This window comes from Carassius gibelio, chromosome B13, assembly GCF_023724105.1.
Source record: "Carassius gibelio isolate Cgi1373 ecotype wild population from Czech Republic chromosome B13, carGib1.2-hapl.c, whole genome shotgun sequence".
In the NCBI taxonomy this organism is placed as follows: domain Eukaryota; kingdom Metazoa; phylum Chordata; class Actinopteri; order Cypriniformes; family Cyprinidae; genus Carassius; species Carassius gibelio.
In genome coordinates this window covers 2,736,257-2,757,884 of record NC_068408.1, presented here as the reverse complement: position 1 = coordinate 2,757,884, position 21,628 = coordinate 2,736,257, and the positions used below count along the sequence as shown (strand labels likewise).

At 37.2% G+C, this 21,628-nt stretch overlaps 1 protein-coding gene across 4 annotated transcripts in view; it reads right to left on the bottom strand.

Moving 5' to 3' along the window:
* The window catches only part of lyst (lysosomal trafficking regulator), a 96,447-nt gene extending 75,095 nt beyond the window's left edge, over positions 1 to 21,352 (bottom strand). For 2 of the 4 annotated variants that reach the window (XM_052572978.1, XM_052572976.1), the window contains exons 1-2: positions 21,279 to 21,352; positions 20,602 to 20,833 (exon numbers count right to left, since the gene is read on the bottom strand). Coding sequence is in view for 1 of the 4 variants with exons in the window: in XM_052572976.1 (XP_052428936.1) it covers positions 20,602 to 20,682 (81 nt within the window). In the remaining 3 variants the exon portion in view is untranslated. Of the gene's footprint in view, positions 1 to 15,247; positions 15,380 to 17,170; positions 17,393 to 20,601; positions 20,834 to 21,278 lie in introns of those variants that run through there. The other 2 variants (XM_052572977.1, XM_052572979.1) reach the window with 2 other exon arrangements.
* Between the last annotated feature and the right edge of the window lie 276 nt (positions 21,353 to 21,628).

Genomic DNA, 21,628 nt, shown 5'->3' with positions numbered 1-21,628 from the left:
TGTTTGGCCAATGGCGGCCATGTTTTTTAAGATAAGTGAAATTCCTCATAGACACTTATGCCACATTGGGCCATACCAATTTTCAAGTTGATTGGATCAGCGGTTGCTTAGTTATAGCCATTTTAGTTTTTTTTTCATCCTGTAGCGCCACCAAGTGGCAGATATGGAAAAAAAAATAATTTGACTAAAGTTTTTGTTCATGCATATGAGTTCTGAGTTTGGTGAAGATATCTCATTTTGTTCCCGAGTTATAGGCTTTTTCATAAAATTGGTCCACGAATTTGAATGTTTTGGGTCACCTGGTTTTTTGTTCAGTCTTGATCAAACCACTGCAGTAATATTCTCAGGACTCTCTAGATCAATAACTTTGAAAAAATATGTTGTATTTTGTCCTTTGGTTAGATAACATTTAAACAGGCCTAAAAAACAAAAGATTTCTGTTGTGAATGGCATTAAACTGCAAAAACAAAAGGGGTAATATAATCACACATGCATTAGATCTGTATTTTTTCTAAACAATCATGCAAAATTTAACAGAGATTAGGTAAAAAAGAACACTGTAATATTTATAAAGCTTCAAAACCCAGTGTTGAATAAAAAATTGCAATTATAACCACTAGATGTCACCGGAAGACCACTAATGAGCTCACTAAAGACTAAAACATTACAGTTTATGGGCTTGTTGAGGGATTCATCTAGAAAAAATGTATATTACTATTATTTAATATTACTGTTCAAGCATTTCAGATCACATTGAGTCAAAGTTTACCAATTTATTCATACAGATATATCTAATGTTTATAATTATGCCAGATTATGATTGCAATGAAACCTGAAAAATGACATAGAAGCCCATAAAAACAGAAGACTTGCAATAGGTTTTATCACCCATCATTTATTTTAATTATCTATATATATAACAAAATGTGTGCATCTGTGTGTGGGTTTAAGCATGCTCATTGAGTATTAATATAGTAGTTTAAACATTTCATGTTTGTGTGTGTCTGTAATTCTGTTCTATTCTTTTACTGTCAGCCATATCTAGGTTATTTAAAATCAGTGCAGTACTATTATCTAGACTGTGAAATTATACATAAATTGCGTATGCTTCTTTGGAATGAAATTAAGACAACATATAACAGTTATAAAGGTTAAAGAGACAGTGTTGTATGATAAATTGCATTTACGACCACTAGATGTCACTGGAAGACCACTAATGGGCTTTGCAGAGATATAGCCTGAGACTCATTTTGTGAAGATGCCTGACATCTGAAGCAGCGCTGTACAAAAACGGTTTCGTCTATTGACACGAAATCCATAACTTTTTGTCAGCACGGTCTGAAGATGATCTGATTCAATTTTGGTGAAAATCAGACAAACGGTTGAGGATGAGTTTAAAAAAAAAGGTTTTCAACATGAATCAAAATGGCGGACAGGAAGTTTTGCTTAATATGACATAATTGGTATGTATGTTGTCGGCATGTCCCAAGGAACATTTTGAGACATGTTTCATGATAATAGGCTAATGCAATCAAAAGTTATTAGCATTATTGGAAATGTAATAATTAGCGGTTATTGATTGGTTTATTACTCTTGACCAATAGGTGGCGCTGTGACCAAAATGATGTGGCGTGGTCAATGTGATGTGACAATGTCACATATTAAGTTTTGTGTAAATATCTCCAACCTTTGCAGAGATACAGCCTCAGATGCAGTTTGGCATCTTTCCAGCAAATTCGTTGGTACGCTAATTGAAAACGGTTACGTGTATCGACACAAATTCCATAACTTTTTGCTAGCATGGTCTGAAGATGATCCAAATCAAATTTGGTGAAAATCTGAGCAACGGTCTAGGAGGAGTTCGAAAAAGTAGGTTTTCAACATGAATCAAAATGGCGGACAGGAAATTTTGCCAAAATTGACAAATGGGGTATCGGTGTTCTCGGCATGACCCAAGGAATCTATCAACATCAGCTTTGTTACAATAGGCTAATGTATGCAAAAGTTATTAGCATTTTTCGAAAAAATCGTTATAACTATTGACCACAAGGTGGCGCTGCCCCCAATTTTTTTGTGTACATTCAGGGCATGGAGCCGGACATTTTTGTAATTATTTGCGAAACGATACGGAACTTCATTCTTAAGATACAGCAATTTACAACTAAATCCAAAATGGCCGACGCCCAAAATGGCCGAATTGGGAAAATTCGGTATCATTCGACTCGGTATGATGCACTGAATCTAAAGACACCACTTTTGTGATTTTTGCCAAAACCGTTCAGAAGTTATGAGCAAAAACATGCATTTTTCATATCTCCTGACCACTAGGGGGCACAGCGCCGAAACACTGCAGGTAGTCCCAGGGAATGGTTGTTATAAGACCCACCAAGATTGGTCTCAATAGGCCAAACCGTTGCGGAGATATAGCCTCACGTTCACGTTTGCGTGCTTTTCGAAGAATTCGTTCATGAGCTATTCGGAAACGGTTTGAGAAATCAACTTGAATTCCATAACTTTTTGCCAGCATGGTCTGAAGATTATCTGATTCAATTTTCGTGACAATCGGTGCAACGGCCTAGGACGAGTTCGAAAAAGTAGGTTTTACGAACAATTGACGATAGCGAAAAAACTAAGCCTTGCGATTTTTGAATTTCGGTGTCCATTCGACTCGGCATGAGCCAAGGAATCACAGGAAAAAAGAATTTTCATTTTGTGGCTTACGGTTCAAGAGTTATTAGCATCAAGTTTTTGAAAGTTTAGACAATTGGTGGCGCTAGAGAGTTTGAGTTAGAGACTTCAAATTTGCTACGGTTAATGTTCAGACAGTCCTCTATTAGTGTGCCAAATTATACAACTTTCCCGCAATCGGTTCTATGGGCTACCATAGACTTGGGGTGGAAGAAGAGGAAGAATAATAATAATAAATATAGCTGCAAGCAGCAATTACGGGGCCAAGCACTCGAACGGCAAATGTAGGAGCTAAGCATGGCATGAAGCATCACACCAAATACATTAATGAGCAATAACAGTAATTTTGGAATTATTGTAATTGAAATGGCAAAAAAAAAATCATAATACCACCTCTAGTAGCATGATTACTTGGCTTATAAAGTTTGACCAATAGGTGGCACTGTTATGAAATCAATTTGGTGTACTCTGTTTGACTTTTCAATGACACACACAAAGTTTGGTGTTAATATGCCACAGCATTCCAGAGATGCAGCCTCAAGTGTCATTTTGTCATTGTGTTTCAACTTCGTCGCTTTGGTATGCGAAAACGGTTTTGTCTATCGACACAAAATCCATAACTTTGTGTCAACATAGTCTGAAGATCATCTGATTCGAATTTGGTGAAAATTGGACATACGGTTCATGAGGAGTTCGAAAAAGTAGGTTTTCCACATAAATCAAAATGGTGGACCGGAACTTCAGTAAACACTGGCATATTTGGTATCTATGTTATCGGCATAAGCCAGGGAATATTTTGAGCCCAGTTTCGTTGCAATAGGCTAATGGACTAAAAAGTTATTAGCATTTTAAAAAGTGTAATTACTCATGGTTAATGAATGGTTTATTACTCTTGACCAATAGGTGGCGCTGTTACCAAATTTATGTGGCATGGTCAGTGTGAGGTGGCGATGACACATACAAAGTTTGGTGCAAATATGTCAAAGTGTTGCAGAGATACAGCCTCAAATGCATTTTGGCACCCTTCCAGCAAATTCGTTGATGCGCTAAATGAGATCCGTTACGTATATCGACACAAAATCCATAACTTTTTGCCAGCATGGTCTGAAGATGATTCACGTCAAATTTGGTGAAAATTGGGCTAACGGTCTAGGAGGAGTTCGAAAAAGTAGGTTTTCAACATTAAGCAAAATGGCGGACAGGAAGTAAGGCCAATTTTCACATTATTGGTATCAATACTCTCGGCATGACCCACAGAATATAGCGAGACCATTTTAATTTTAATAGACTAATTTATTCAAAAGTTATTAGCGTTTATGTGATATTTCATTATAACTATTGGCCACAAGGTGGCGCTGCCACCAAACTTTTTGAGTACCTTCAGGGCATGGAGCCGAATATTTTTGTAATTATTTGCGAAACGATACGATGCTGCGTTCAAAAAATACAGCATTTTGAAACATAATTCAAAATGGCCGACGCCTAAAATGGCCGACACAGGAAAATTGGATATCATTTGACTCGACATGACTCACTGAATCTAAAGAGACCAGTTGTGTGATTTTTGGCCAAACCATTCAGTAGTTATAAGCCAAAATATGCATTTTTCATATCTCCTGACCACTAGGTGGCGCTGTGTCGAAACACTGCAGGTAGTCTCAGTTCATGCTTGTTATAACACACGCCAAGTTTGGTCTCAATATGACAAACCGTTGCCGGGATATAGCCTCACGTGCATGTTTGCGTGCTTTTCGTCAAATTTGTTTACGTGTCATTCGACAACAGTTGGACGAATCAACTTGAATTCCATAACTTTTTGCCAGCATGGTCTGAAGATGATCTGAGCCAATTTTCGTGGCAATCGGACTAACCGTCTAGGACGAGTTCGAAAAAGTAGGTTTTTCGAATAATTGAAAATAGCGAAAAAACTAAACCTTGCGATTTTTGAATTTTGGGGTTCATTCGACTTGGCATGAGCCAAGGATTCAGAGGAAAAAAGAATTTCCATTTTCTGGCTTACGGTTCAAAAGTTATTAGCATACAAACATTGAAAGTTTGGACAAGTGGTGGCGCTAGAGAGTAGGAGATAGAGACTTCAAATTTGCTATAGTTAATGTTGGGACTGTCCTCTATCAGTGTGCCAAATTATACAACTTTCCCGCAATCGGTTCTATGGGCTGCCATAGACTTGCGGCGGAAGAAGAAGAAGAAGAAGAAGAAGAAGAATAATAATAACGCCAACGAAAACAATAGGTGCCTACGCACCTTCGGTGCTTGGCCCCTAATAACGCCAACGAACACAATAGGTGCCTTCGCACCTTCGGTGCTTGGCCCCTAAATATAGCTGCAAGCAGCAATTACGGGGCCAAGCACTCCAACGGCAAATGTAGGAGCTAAGCATGGCATGAAGCATCACACCAAATACATTAATGAGCAATAACAGTAATTTTGGAATTATTGTAATTGAAATGGCAAAAAAAAAATCATAATACCACCTCTAGTAGCATGATTACTTGGCTTATAAAGTTTGACCAATAGGTGGCACTGTTATGAAATCAATTTGGTGTACTCTGTTTGACTTTTCAATGACACACACAAAGTTTGGTGTTAATATGCCACAGCATTCCAGAGATGCAGCCTCAAGTGTCATTTTGTCATTGTGTTTCAACTTCGTCGCTTTGGTATGCGAAAACGGTTTTGTCTATCGACACAAAATCCATAACTTTGTGTCAACATAGTCTGAAGATCATCTGATTCGAATTTGGTGAAAATTGGACATACGGTTCATGAGGAGTTCGAAAAAGTAGGTTTTCCACATAAATCAAAATGGTGGACCGGAACTTCAGTAAACACTGGCATATTTGGTATCTATGTTATCGGCATAAGCCAGGGAATATTTTGAGCCCAGTTTCGTTGCAATTGGCTAATGGACTAAATAGTTATTAGCATTTTAAAAAGTGTAATTACTCATGGTTAATGAATGGTTTATTACTCTTGACCAATAGGGGGCGCTGTTACCAAATTTATGTGGCATGGTCAGTGTGAGGTGGCGATGACACATACAAAGTTTGGTGCAAATATGTCAAAGTGTTGCAGAGATACAGCCTCAAATGCATTTTGGCACCCTTCCAGCAAATTCGTTGATGCGCTAAATGAGAACCGTTACGTATATCGACACAAAATCCATAACTTTTTTCCAGCATGGTCTGAAGATGATTCACGTCAAATTTGGTGAAAATTGGGCTAACGGTCTAGGAGGAGTTCGAAAAAGTAGGTTTTCAACATTAAGCAAAATGGCGGACAGGAAGTAAGGCCAATTTTCACATTATTGGTATCAATGCTCTCGGCATGACCCACAGAATATAGCGAGACCATTTTAATTTTAATAGACTAATTTATTCAAAAGTTATTAGCGTTTATGTGATATTTCATTATAACTATTGGCCACAAGGTGGCGCTGCCACCAAACTTTTTGAGTACCTTCAGGGCATGGAGCCGAATATTTTTGTAATTATTTGCGAAACGATACGATGCTGCGTTCAAAAAATACAGCATTTTGAAACATAATTCAAAATGGCCGACGCCTAAAATGGCCGACACAGGAAAATTGGATATCATTCGACTCGACATGACTCACTGAATCTAAGGAGACCAGTTGTGTGATTTTTGGCCAAACCATTCAGTAGTTATAAGCCAAAATATGCATTTTTCATATCTCCTGACCACTAGGTGGCGCTGTGTCGAAACACAGCAGGTAGTCTCAGTTCATGCTTGTTATAACACACGCCAAGTTTGGTCTCAATATGACAAACCGTTGCCGGGATATAGCCTCACGTGCATGTTTGCGTGCTTTTCGTCAAATTTGTTTACATGTCATTCGACAACAGTTGGACGAATCAACTTGAATTCCATAACTTTTTGCCAGCATGGTCTGAAGATGATCTGAGCCAATTTTCGTGGCAATCGGACTAACCGTCTAGGACGAGTTCGAAAAAGTAGGTTTTTCGAATAATTGAAAATAGCGAAAAAACTAAACCTTGCGATTTTTGAATTTTGGGGTTCATTCGACTTGGCCTGAGCCAAGGATTCAGAGGAAAAAAGAATTTCCATTTTCTGGCTTACGGTTCAAAAGTTATTAGCATACAAACATTGAAAGTTTGGACAAGTGGTGGCGCTAGAGAGTAGGAGTTAGAGGCTTCAAATTTGCTATAGTTAATGTTGGGACTGTCCTCTATCAGTGTGCCAAATTATACAACTTTCCCGCAATCGGTTCTATGGGCTGCCATAGACTTGCGGCGGAAGAAGAAGAAGAAGAAGAAGAAGAATAATAAATATAGCTGCAAGCAGCAATTACGGGGCCAAGCACTCCAACGGCAAATGTAGGAGCTAAGCATGGCATGAAGCATCACACCAAATACATTAATGAGCAATAACAGTAATTTTGGAATTATTGTAATTGAAATGGCAAAAAAAAAAATCATAATACCACCTCTAGTAGCATGATTACTTGGCTTATAAAGTTTGACCAATAGGTGGCACTGTTATGAAATCAATTTGGTGTACTCTGTTTGACTTTTCAATGACACACACAAAGTTTGGTGTTAATATGCCACAGCATTCCAGAGATGCAGCCTCAAGTGTCATTTTGTCATTGTGTTTCAACTTCGTCGCTTTGGTATGCGAAAACGGTTTTGTCTATCGACACAAAATCCATAACTTTGTGTCAACATAGTCTGAAGATCATCTGATTCGAATTTGGTGAAAATTGGACATACGGTTCATGAGGAGTTCGAAAAAGTAGGTTTTCCACATAAATCAAAATGGTGGACCGGAACTTCAGTAAACACTGGCATATTTGGTATCTATGTTATCGGCATAAGCCAGGGAATATTTTGAGCCCAGTTTCTTTGCAATAGGCTAATGGACTAAAAAGTTATTAGCATTTTAAAAAGTGTAATTACTCATGGTTAATGAATGGTTTATTACTCTTGACCAATAGGTGGCGCTGTTACCAAATTTATGTGGCATGGTCAGTGTGAGGTGGCGATGACACATACAAAGTTTGGTGCAAATATGTCAAAGTGTTGTAGAGATACAGCCTCAAATGCATTTTGGCACCCTTCCAGCAAATTCGTTGATGCGCTAAATGAGAACCGTTACGTATATCGACACAAAATCCATAACTTTTTGCCAGCATGGTCTGAAGATGATTCACGTCAAATTTGGTGAAAATTGGGCTAACGGTCTAGGAGGAGTTCGAAAAAGTAGGTTTTCAACATTAAGCAAAATGGCGGACAGGAAGTAAGGCCAATTTTCACATTATTGGTATCAATACTCTCGGCATGACCCACAGAATATAGCGAGACCATTTTAATTTTAATAGACTAATTTATTCAAAAGTTATTAGCGTTTATGTGATATTTCATTATAACTATTGGCCACAAGGTGGCGCTGCCACCAAACTTTTTGAGTACCTTCAGGGCATGGAGCCGAATATTTTTGTAATTATTTGCGAAACGATACGATGCTGCGTTCAAAAAATACAGCATTTTGAAACATAATTCAAAATGGCCGACGCCTAAAATGGCCGACACAGGAAAATTGGATATCATTCGACTCGACATGACTCACTGAATCTAAAGAGACCAGTTGTGTGATTTTTGGCCAAACCATTCAGTAGTTATAAGCCAAAATATGCATTTTTCATATCTCCTGACCACTAGGTGGCGCTGTGTCGAAACACAGCAGGTAGTCTCAGTTCATGCTTGTTATAACACACGCCAAGTTTGGTCTCAATATGACAAACCGTTGCCGGGATATAGCCTCACGTGCATGTTTGCGTGCTTTTCGTCAAATTTGTTTACGTGTCATTCGACAACAGTTGGACGAATCAACTTGAATTCCATAACTTTTTGCCAGCATGGTCTGAAGATGATCTGAGCCAATTTTCGTGGAAATCGGACTAACCGTCTAGGACGAGTTCGAAAAAGTAGGTTTTTCGAATAATTGAAAATAGCGAAAAAACTAAACCTTGCGATTTTTGAATTTTAGGGTTCATTCGACTTGGCCTAAGCCAAGGATTCAGAGGAAAAAAGAATTTCCATTTTCTGGCTTACGGTTCAAAAGTTATTAGCATACAAACATTGAAAGTTTGGACAAGTGGTGGCGCTAGAGAGTAGGAGTTAGAGGCTTCAAATTTGCTATAGTTAATGTTGGGACTGTCCTCTATCAGTGTGCCAAATTATACAACTTTCCCGCAAACGGTTCTATGGGCTGCCATAGACTTGCGGCGGAAGAAGAAGAAGAAGAAGAATAATAATAATAACGCCAACGAAAACAATAGGTGCCTACGCACCTTCGGTGCTTGGCCCCTAATAACGCCAACGAAAACAATAGGTGCCTACGCACCTTCGGTGCTTGGCCCCTAAATATAGCTGCAAGCAGCAATCACGGGGCCAAGCATTCCAGCGGCAACATCAGGAGCTAAGCATATGTAGCATCAGACCAAATGCAACAATGAATAATGAAATTAATAATTGCATGATTGTAATTGAAATGGCTGAAAATCGTTAATAAAAGTTCCACGGCGAGGAGCTAAGCATGGCATGGAGCATCAGACCAAATGCAACAAGAAAAGCAATTATTGGAAGAGTGTAATTGAAACAGCCAGTAAAACTCCAGTAAAATGATGCATTATCATTTTTGGAAAATAGTTGGCGCTGTAATCAAATCGCTTTGTTGTGTTCTGTGGGAGGTGACAATGTTGTGGGCAATTTCTTTCAAAATACTTACAGACCTTTAGGGCAATGAGTCGAACATGCCCACCGAGTTTCGTTCCGATCGACTTCCATTAACCTTGTCAAATAGGTGCTTAAAGTTGTTTGGCCAATGGCGGCCATGTTTTTTAAGATAAGTGAAATTCCTCATAGACACTTATGCCACATTGGGCCATACCAATTTTCAAGTTGATTGGATCAGCGGTTGCTTAGTTATAGCCATTTTAGTTTTTTTTTCATCCTGTAGCGCCACCAAGTGGCAGATATGGAAAAAAAAATAATTTGACTAAAGTTTTTGTTCATGCATATGAGTTCTGAGTTTGGTGAAGATATCTCATTTTGTTCCCGAGTTATAGACTTTTTCATAAAATTGGTCCACGAATTTGAATGTTTTGGGTCACCTGGTTTTTTGTTCAGTCTTGATCAAACCACTGCAGTAATATTCTCAGGACTCTCTAGATCAATAACTTTGAAAAAATATGTTGTATTTTGTCCTTTGGTTAGATAACATTTAAACAGGCCTAAAAAACAAAAGATTTCTGTTGTGAATGGCATTAAACTGCAAAAAAAAAGGGGTAATATAATCACACATGCATTAGATCTGTATTTTTTCTAAACAATCATGCAAAATTTAACAGAGATTAGGTAAAAAAGAACACTGTAATATTTATAAAGCTTCAAAACCCAGTGTTGAATAAAAAATTGCAATTATAACCACTAGATGTCACCGGAAGACCACTAATGAGCTCACTAAAGACTAAAACATTACAGTTTATGGGCTTGTTGAGGGATTCATCTAGAAAAAATTTATATTACTATTATTTAATATTACTGTTCAAGCATTTCAGATCACATTGAGTCAAAGTTTACCAATTTATTCATACAGATATATCTAATGTTTATAATTATGCCAGATTATGATTGCAATGAAACCTGAAAAATGACATAGAAGCCCATAAAAACAGAAGACTTGCAATAGGTTTTATCACCCATCATTTATTTTAATTATCTATATATATAACAAAATGTGTGCATCTGTGTGTGGGTTTAAGCATGCTTATTGAGTATTAATATACTAGTTTAAACATTTCATGTTTGTGTGTGTCTGTAATTCTGTTCTATTCTTTTACTGTCAGCCATATCTAGGTTATTTAAAATCAGTGCAGTACTATTATCTAGACTGTGAAATTATACATAATTTGCGTATGCTTCTTTGGAATGAAATTAAGACAACATATAACAGTTATAAAGGTTAAAGAGACAGTCTTGTATGATAAATTGCATTTACGACCACTAGATGTCACTGGAAGACCACTAATGGGCTTTGCAGAGATATAGCCTCAGACTCATTTTGTGAAGATGCCTGACATCTGAAGCAGCGCTGTACAAAAACGGTTTCGTCTATTGACACGAAATCCATAAATTTTTGTCAGCACGGTCTGAAGATGATCTGATTCAATTTTGGTGAAAATCGGACAAACGGTTGAGGATGAGTTTAAAAAAAAAGGTTTTCAACATGAATCAAAATGGCGGACAGGAAGTTTTGCTTAATATGACATAATTGGTATGCATGTTGTCGGCATGTCCCAAGGAACATTTTGAGACATGTTTCATGATAATAGGCTAATGCAATCAAAAGTTATTAGCATTATTGGAAATGTAATAATTAGCGGTTATTGATTGGTTTATTACTCTTGACCAATAGGTGGCGCTGTGACCAAAATGATGTGGCGTGGTCAATGTGATGTGACAATGTCACATATTAAGTTTTGTGTAAATATCTCCAACCTTTGCAGAGATACAGCCTCAGATGCAGTTTGGCATCTTTCCAGCAAATTCGTTGGTACGCTAATTGAAAACGGTTACGTGTATCGACACAAATTCCATAACTTTTTGCCAGCATGGTCTGAAGATGATCCAAATCAAATTTGGTGAAAATCTGAGCAACGGTCTAGGAGGAGTTCGAAAAAGTAGGTTTTCAACATGAATCAAAATGGCGGACAGGAAATTTTGCCAAAATTGACAAATGGGGTATCGGTGTTCTCGGCATGACCCAAGGAATCTATCAACATCAGCTTTGTTACAATAGGCTAATGTATGCAAAAGTTATTAGCATTTTTCGAAAAAATCGTTATAACTATTGACCACAAGGTGGCGCTGCCCCCAATTTTTTTGTGTACATTCAGGGCATGGAGCCGGACATTTTTGTAATTATTTGCGAAACGATACGGAACTTCATTCTTAAGATACAGCAATTTACAACTAAATCCAAAATGGCCGACGCCCAAAATGGCCGAATTGGGAAAATTCGGTATCATTCGACTCGGAATGATGCACTGAATCTAAAGACACCACTTTTGTGATTTTTGGCAAAACCGTTCAGAAGTTATGAGCAAAAACATGCATTTTTCATATCTCCTGACCACTAGGGGGCACAGCGCCGAAACACTGCAGGTAGTCCCAGGGAATGGTTGTTATAAGACCCACCAAGATTGGTCTCAATAGGCCAAACCATTGCGGAGATATAGCCTCACGTTCACGTTTGCGTGCTTTTCGAAGAATTCGTTCATGAGCTATTCGGAAACGGTTTGAGAAATCAACTTGAATTCCATAACTTTTTGCCAGCATGGTCTGAAGATTATCTGATTCAATTTTCGTGACAATCGGTGCAACGGCCTAGGACGAGTTCGAAAAAGTAGGTTTTACGAACAATTGACGATAGCGAAAAAACTAAGCCTTGCGATTTTTGAATTTCGGTGTCCATTCGACTCGGCATGAGCCAAGGAATCACAGGAAAAAAGAATTTTCATTTTGTGGCTTACGGTTCAAGAGTTATTAGCATCAAGTTTTTGAAAGTTTAGACAATTGGTGGCGCTAGAGAGTTTGAGTTAGAGACTTCAAATTTGCTACGGTTAATGTTCAGACAGTCCTCTATTAGTGTGCCAAATTATACAACTTTCCCGCAATCGGTTCTATGGGCTACCATAGACTTGGGGTGGAAGAAGAAGAAGAATAATAACGCCAACAAACACAATAGGTGCCTTCGCACCTTCGGTGCTTGGCCCCTAATAACGCCAACGAAAACAATAGGTGCCTACGCACCTTCGGTGCTTGGCCCCTAATAATAACCGTAATAGTAATAGTAAATGTTAAAATTACCACACTCTAAAAGGGCCCTATGAAATCTGTTTAATATTTATTTATTTCCAAATTCTGTTATTTAAATTTTCTGGAATATGTTTTTTCATTTTAGTTTTACTCCACTCCTTTTTAATGGTTAAAGTTTATTCATCATAAAGTAAGTCCATTTAAATAAAATCATGAAACTTATGTTTTCAAATCAATTTAATAAAAGTTTAACAAAAATCACATGATTAGGGCCCTATGAAATGTTTTTTTTTTCTCACCGTATTTTTTTTTATTGTTATCAAATTCTGTTTTAGCATTTCTAATTATTTGAACGCATAAATAATTTATTTATTTTTTCTTAAAGAGGCCTAATGAATTTTCCCCTCAAAAATTCTGTGTCTTTAAATTTTGATTGTTATCAAATCAAGGCATAAAACATAAATTTGATTTGTCTTTTAATTTAAACAAACTTTTTTGGCAAACAAAGGGGACTAACTATTCAAATAAAAAAAAAAAATGGAAGAAATGTTATGTGATTATTCCTTAATATTTGTTTCATTTTAGTAGTAGTAGTAGTAGTGTATTAGGCTATGTACATTCTACTGAACAATAGACTTCAAAACCGGACTTTTATTTTGACGGGTTGCAAAATAAATGAATACCTTTACAATACTGTGCATGTGATATGACGCTTTTGCTTCAGATGCTCATGAAGTGACTCTCAGAGCAGTTCTAGAGATGTTCTTCATGTGTTTTCGTCCTCATTTAGTGAGATGACTGACTCTGAAATCACCGCGATCGTCACACACGCTAAACTGTGAATTCCGTCTTTATTAATGGATTCCGCAGTTCCATCTGCGTTTTCTGCATTGCGGGAAACATAGAGCCCTACAATTATACCAGCACAATGTATACTCTCACACTTGAACTGCTTGTGTAATTGAACACTCAAGTGATCATCTAATCAAAATAAAAGAACAGCGCTGAGTCTAGGAGAACTAGGTTATTTATTCACTAACAGACACAAGTTGACTTCAAGAATGAACAATGAGTCGAAGATAAGTTTGAAGTTCAGCTTTAAAAAATTTAGCAAACGGAAAGAGCGATCTATATTATAGCTCTATAAATTAGGCATAAAGACTTTATTAGGTCCACAGAAAGACAAACGTTTAGATGGAAATGCTCAATAAACAATTTATTATTTAAATTAACAACTATTTGGGGGCGAATATAATGTAATTTAATGGAAAACTATGTGAATGGCGCTCTGAGGCGCGTCAGTATTTTCTGTCTGAAGATCGCATTGTTCCACGTGCAGCTGTGCGTCTAAACACAGAGCATGTGCTGTCAGTGATTTCAGCCACTAGAGGCCGCTCTCACACTGTATAATGAAAACAGAGCCTTCTCAGCCGCTGCAGCAACAGACCCAACCAGGGAAACTATCAGCCGCTCCAGCAAAAGACGAAATGTGGAAAACTATCAGCAGGGATTTTTGCAGATTACCGATTGTTCTACCAATGAACTATCGGTGCCGATTAATCGGCAAAATCGATAAATCGGTCGACCTCTAACACACACACATACATAGATACACACACACACACCCCTTGCAGAATATGCAATTATTAATAATTTTAACAAGATAAGAGGTATTATGAAAATTGCATGTTATTGTGTTTTCTGAATGTATAAAAATTACCCCATACAAAAGTTGGACGGAATGAATCTTAATACGGTGTGTCATTTCCTGGTCATTTACTGGTCTTTCTGTTTCTGCGTGGCAGTTTAAACTTTGATCTGAGCAGATAAATGGCATGTGTGGTGCCGTTAGCACTGTTGCATTCGGCTTTTGGCACACACACATTATCAAACATTCATCAAGCTCTTCATATAATTTTATCAAGGAAATTATGAATATTGCAATAATTGTTATGGATTTATATGAATGAACTGGCTATGCAGCCCTAATATGTAGTGATCTGTAAAGTTGCATAGATTGCTTTAATCTTTTTCACAAGGTATTTATTAAATTTGTGCCCCATGAGCTATGAGAAGCGAGTCGGTCATGTAACTTTTTGTGTAACCCTGTGAGTGACTGATCTAATTTGGTCTGTTTTATGATGAACATCATTAGAAAATTTTTGAGTTCCCCATTTATCCAGGAACCAGAATGAAGGACTGCAGAAGTAAAACTAAACAACAGAGATGCCGGCCAAACAAACAAGTACACACACGTTTACATGCCTGTCAGATGATTTCAGATGAGGGCTGAGCAGTATGATGGAAACACACACACAGTTGGGTGGTACCGTACTAAGCTTTTTGGACCACAAACTGACTCCCAGTGAAAATACCTTGGCATAGCGTCTGTAAGAGCCAAACATATTTGCAAATACACAAGAAAATACAGTGAATTTGTTTTCAAAAATGTTCAAAAGTTAAGTTAATTCGGAGTAGAAACTAATTCAAGTTGACGTCAAACACTGGTGAAGCTAACACAAAATCTGAATTCATTTACATAAATTAAACATTGAGCTGGCAACAAGACAATGACTTTTCTGACCAACTAGTTGACTGGTTAAAATGAGTCAGAGCAATCTCTAGTTGAAAAGAGGTTCAATCACATCACATCCAGCAGTAGAAACGTGACTCACCAGAGAGAAGGATGAATTATTCAAAGCACTGAGTCAATTAACTAGTCCACTGAGCAAAATGTGCAGTCTGCCGGTAAGTGGGGAGTTTGTGGAAAGTATAGATGCGAGGCTCACGCTAGATTTCACAAAAGCAGAAATGCAGGATGTTGAACCAAACGATTGCTTAAACGTGATTTAGAAATGCCAGTGGCAGATTTAAGGGTGAACTCACATAATTAGCACTGGAGATGTAGATTTAAAGATTTCGAGCAAAGCAATACAGCAATACAGGTTCACACACACAGAATTTGTTTTCTCATGAGTCATAATTGCTGGTTTTTCAGAGAAAGATCTGATAAGATCAATCAGTTGATGCAAATATTAAAAACCCATGTTTCTGATTAAAGACGATGAACTGAGATGCTGGTTCATTGCACTCCACACCACAGGACATGTCATCCAAAATAAACCACAGGACATTTTAACCAAAGTGAACCACAAGACATATTACCCAAGTAAAGATCTGGAGTATTGTCCAATCAGAATATCAAATTATCCCTTATCTATAGCCATTAATTCCAATCTGGATCAAAATCCTGTCCCAAAATTTTGTGCATCCTAAAATCATTGTTTGCAACAACATATAGGTGAGCACATTTTACTTCCATTTCAATTATAAAATTATATTTAATTATCAACAATACCTAAGCAATTGAATTCATTAAACACTAACAATTTATTTATTTATTTATTTACACAAAAATAAGGCCCTGAGAAATGTTTTTTTTTTTATATCTGATTTAAATTTCCTGGTTCAACTAGCAGATTTCTCAATCAAGGCACAGCATCTGCACTCCATGAGAAAATGCAACAAAATTCACGGTTCGGTTTGATACAGGGGTAATTGCTAATTGCTTCATGGTTTTGAACCATGAAGGTTAGCCGATGGGTATCACATAAGCAACGTGCAAACTTTGTGCAAGAGTTATGCAGGTGAACGTCTTAATCTCAGTTAATTCACTGCAGAAAGTGAAAGTAAAAATAGAATGACAGACCTTTCTGCATCTGACAGCGCATATTCTCTCAGAGACAGCGAGATGAATCTACTTCAACATATGCTGATAACTATTTTCATTTATTCCCTTTATATTTCTATTGTGACGCATACATAGTGAGAATTTTTTTTTTTTTTAAATGTATTTTGTGCTAAACAGGTTGTTTTTGAAAGTTGGTGCTTTAAATAAGCTAAATAAACTTTTTGATTTCATTAATTTCTATTGATGACTGCAGCGTTAACATTTTAATTATAGGGCTATATTTAATTGTATATTATATCTGTTTTAAAATACCTTTTTTAAAACATTTTATTTAAGGAGTAAATAGCCTTATCTTCTGTCATCCTCGCAGCACGTCAGTTATGCGATCAAATTAATTGTCATTTAAATGTAATAACAACATTTTATAATAAAAGTTACTTCATAATAATAATATGCATAATAAAAATAAAAATGTAACAGGACTACATTAAATGGAAATGCCAAATCCTTGAAACATTGCCAATAATTGATGTTTTTGACAATTCCACTGGCTATCATCGATACAAGATGATGGTCTTTAAACGCACCCCAGCAAGGGGAGGTTATCGGGGAGGTTGTCATTTGGGCTGCCTTGTTGAGTGAAGTGGCACTGAGAACATTATATTTCACACACTTTCAGCTCTTTTATTTTCCAAATCTAATAGGATTACTCCAACGAATCGTTCGGTTTGAAATGCGTACCGAACCGAAATCCTCATACCAAGCGGTTCAATATGAATATGAGTATCGTTACACCCCTACAAGTAATCTGTCATCTGGACTCATCACATAAACATAAGACAACCTAATGAAACCTTTGAACAACTATAAATGAAAATAAAACAAACATTTTACATATCTAACTTACCCACACTCAACCAATGTCTTCAGTGAACAAATCTTGAAGAAAATAAAATCCCTCCTCAGGTGTGTGAAAGAAACGCTACTCACACAGACATACAAAGCAGCAAGAAGCGAGAGCAGCAAGCATCCTGTCAGCAAACAACATCCCCCTTATCAAATCTAAAAACATCTCACGCAAACCTCAACTGATTTAAAGCAACACTGACATGTTGAAAGTCTCTTCCAATGAAACACCAGCCCATATAACGAGTGGTTTGTGTAACACATCAAGATAACGGCTGACCTTTATCTCCAGGTTTCAGTATAACTAAAAACATTTTCACGGCACAGCATTGTTCAAATCTGATATTTCAGATCTAAAGACCCACTTACATGAAGGACAATAACTATACCGAAAACTAGAACTATAAAGGTATAGCTAAAACCATAATAGCTTTAACTATAGTCATTCCATTTCTATAAGAAAAGGGAAGCCCGTACCACAGCTTTTAAATTGAGTATTTAAAGTGCCAAATGACTAAAAAAATGATTATGTATAATAAACAGAATGTTATATCATTTGTTGGTATGGATGCTAACGTAGTTACATTGTTGGTGTGAATGGGCTTTAACTCTTGAACTTATCTCCATTTTATATAAAGGCAAAATATTTTACTTCTGGTTCATCTATTACACTGGAAATGGAAGGTCAAAAGCATTGCATTATGGGATACTGTTTCCAGTATAGTGTGCTTTGGCTATTGTTTACAACACAAGCAAATGTATTTGGTCATATGTGCATAGACAAATCTATGCATATACAAACTATATAAAGCAATAATATTGTGCGTTTAAAAAATAACATACTTAATTTCAGAAACCTAAATAAGCTCAACTCCATCCCATGGATGGCAATAAATCATTTGAAAGAACCTGGATAAGCGAATGGAAACAGCATTTCAACAGAGAGGGAGACCCAGTCGTCACAGTGTTTACTAGTCACTGGCAATGAGAGGAACTGTCATCGCGGTGAAACTATATTGCAGGAAACAGAAAGTGTGAAGCGCAAAGCCACAAACACACATGAACAGAAACACACCCTCAATCTTACATAAACATCATGACAAGGAGACATTCTAACCGTGGTGTAAGTCTATGTGGTGGTCCTACACTGTGTCTATACACTATATTGTGGCCCCCTCTTGAGCAGCATTAACCCTCAAGTCTGAGGGGGTTTTGGGGCCCTGGAGAAGTTTTGACATGCCCAGATCTTAATAGTCTTTTTTGTTCTGTCCTATCTATCATATGTTGCTACCTTTATTACTGTGCTAAAAAAATAAATGCCTTTTACTTTTATAGCATATATTTACATATAAACGTATTTACTTGTTTTTTCATGAATGTATTTTACAACAATACAAAGAGCAATGTGTAACATTTTACCAGTTTCAGGCTTATTCACTTTTATTTGTAAATAAAAATGTTTCATGGTTTTTCTAGATTATCTTTTGCTGCTGTATTATCCACTAACCTAGTTTATAATAGTATTTTTGTCATAGATTATGATAATATATTTTTTTTCATTTGTTATTTTCCATTCAAATTAAGTAGTCTTTATGTAAGTAGATTGTGTTTTACACAAAAGAATGACGACCAGGGGTGCGTTTCCCAAAACCATGGTTGCTAACTAAGTTAGCAACTTTGTTGGTTGCAATGCAATTTCCCACTGCCAACCATCTAAGTTGCTAACAGGTTAGCAACTATGGTTCTGGGAAATGCACCCCTGGTCAACACAGAGAAGTATAGAAATTCTACATTGATTAAAAAAAATAAACTGTGCTGGTATCTGATTGGATCAGTATCGGATTGATAGGTCATCATTATTCTACTCCACCCAAACATCCAGAAGGGCTTTGACCGCTAAACAATCCGACTAAAGCAAAGTGAACTCTTTCATGAGCAGGCACCAACCCGTCAATATGAATTACAAAAATCTGATTTCGGCCTTAATGCACTGATGGCAACCTTGAACAGTCAAATCTGATTATTTCTGACACTTTGCTTGAGCATCTTATAATAGCATTCACAGTTAACTGTAAATCACACACCTACCTAGCAAAGTACACTGAGAATCAAACCAATTTTCAACATAATCTGAACTATTCTTGGCTGGCGCCGCACGACAGCTGCTCTCAGCAGACACGCATAAGACAAATATGATCAAGAAGTGCTTAAGCATTATACCTCTGTGTAATTATTAAAGTATTTATATCTATTCAAGTTCTGTAAATGTTTTCTTGTTTGATTTTAAAAAGCCTAAATCATGGATGCAAGTATAAACCTGACCATTGTAGTCCCATTGTGTTTTGGACATGTCAATTATCAGTGAACACCATGGAAATCCATGGTAATTAATTATTCAGTTATTATTCAGGTTTATATCAAAGTACCATGGTTTTGCTATTACGAACTCATATAATCACTATACCATCACAATACTACTTTTAAAGGGATTCAAGACTCAACTGGAAATTTTAAACCTACAGCTCAAGAGCTATAAAATCAGAACTAGTCAATTTGTTTGTCTACTACATTAACCCAAAACAAAATATTACATCTACAGATCTAGTGCATTTAATCTAGTTAATATGTCTAGCAACCAGAACACCATACAGATCTAGATCTAGTAAACCAGAACTAGTTAATCGGTCTAATAACCCAGAACACCTGAGTGGGTGTACAGATTTAGATGTAGTAAATCAGAACTAATAAAGCTATCTATATACAATATCTCAGAACATCCTAGTAAATCTACAGCTCAAGAGCTAGTAAATCAGAACTAGTCAGTTTTTGTCACCCAAAACAAATAGTAAAATAGTAAATCTAAAGATCTAGTGAATCAAATCTAGTATTGTTTTTCTAGCAACCCACATCTCTCTAGTAAATCCACAGATCTAACAACTCAGAACTGGTAAATTAGTCTCTCTAGAAACCAGATCTCCATAGTAAATCAACAGATCTAGAGCTAGTAAACCAGAACTAGTTGATCTGTTTGTCTAGAAACCCTGAATATCCTAGTAACGTTAAGTCTACAGATGTAGACCCTATAACTTGGTATAGATGTTGATCTAGTAAATCAGAACTAGATCATCTGTTTTTCTAGCAACCCAGATCTCCCTAGTAACGTAAATCTAGTTATTCTGAAATGGTTAATTTGTTTGTCTAGTATTTTTACCGAGAACGCCCAAGTAAATATACAGATCTAGAACTAGTAAAATCAGAAGTAGTTAATCTGTTTGTCTAGTAACTAAACCAGAACACCTTTGCAAACACACAGCTTTCAAACCTAAGATTTTTTTTCCCAACTCCCAAGCAAATCTTTGACAAGCCCACATACCAAGTTTGCTCATAGTCTAAATTAGTAATTAATTAAGTTATTTAGCTCTCACGACTCACCTGCAGATCTGCGCCCTGCGCACGACAGTCCGTGTAGTTCTCCCAGGCCTGGGACAGATCAGCCAGGTGTGAGCTGGCCATGTCCAGCTGACCGCCACCGGCTCCGGTTCATCCACAGCAGTGACCGAAGCTCTAAAATCCAGCGGTGAAACCCGAGCGACGGCACATCATTTATTAGGTGTCCATCCGGATTAACGTTAGGAGACGTGAAGACCGTTAAAACCGTTACTGCCTACAGAGATGAAACAGAACTTTTGAATTCACGACTGGCGCGAAGTGATCTATTCGCATTCATGTCAGTTTACTCCAGTCTGGCTGACAGTTGCTGTCAAGTTACAGTTGCAGGCACACAATTGAAGCATTGATATTAGTGCATAGACATAGGTTGGGGTTTTTATTAAGATCAGCGTCAACACAAGCATGAATGAAACAGTCAAAATGCATTAACTACAAAAAATGGTCGGTATTTGCAGAGAAACTCATGTTTGCGTGTAATCATTTCACGCAGCGGCAGACGCAGACTCTCCCGCAGCACAGCTTAGGCTAACACTCACTGATTTAGTTATGTCAAATATGAGGTAGAAAGAAAGCCAACCATGCCTGTTTAATCATCAAATATCAATATTATACATCTGAGCGCAATGTCCGAGGTCTAAAAACAATGGCAATATACGTACCTCGTCTCCGGTCTTCCTTCTAACATAAACACAAGCAATTTAGAAGAAAAAAAATGACATGCAAAACAGTGCAGGAAATAACGCCCACAAAACAGAATCCTGAGCGGCTATTGGTTGAGTTAGACTGTCGGTCACATCAGTGGCCTCTCAGGACGCTCCCTTTCGCCAATCGTTCGGATGACGTCAATCGTGTCCCCCCGTTAAGGCGGAGCATCGGCGCTTACGTTTTTTTGTTCCCGCCGTGGGCCTGGCTGACGTGATGACGCCACTACGCAGCGGCTGCGTGGAGCTCCAGTCAAAGCAAAGAATAATAATAATAATAATCATAATAATGTTCGCCAGTCTCGGAG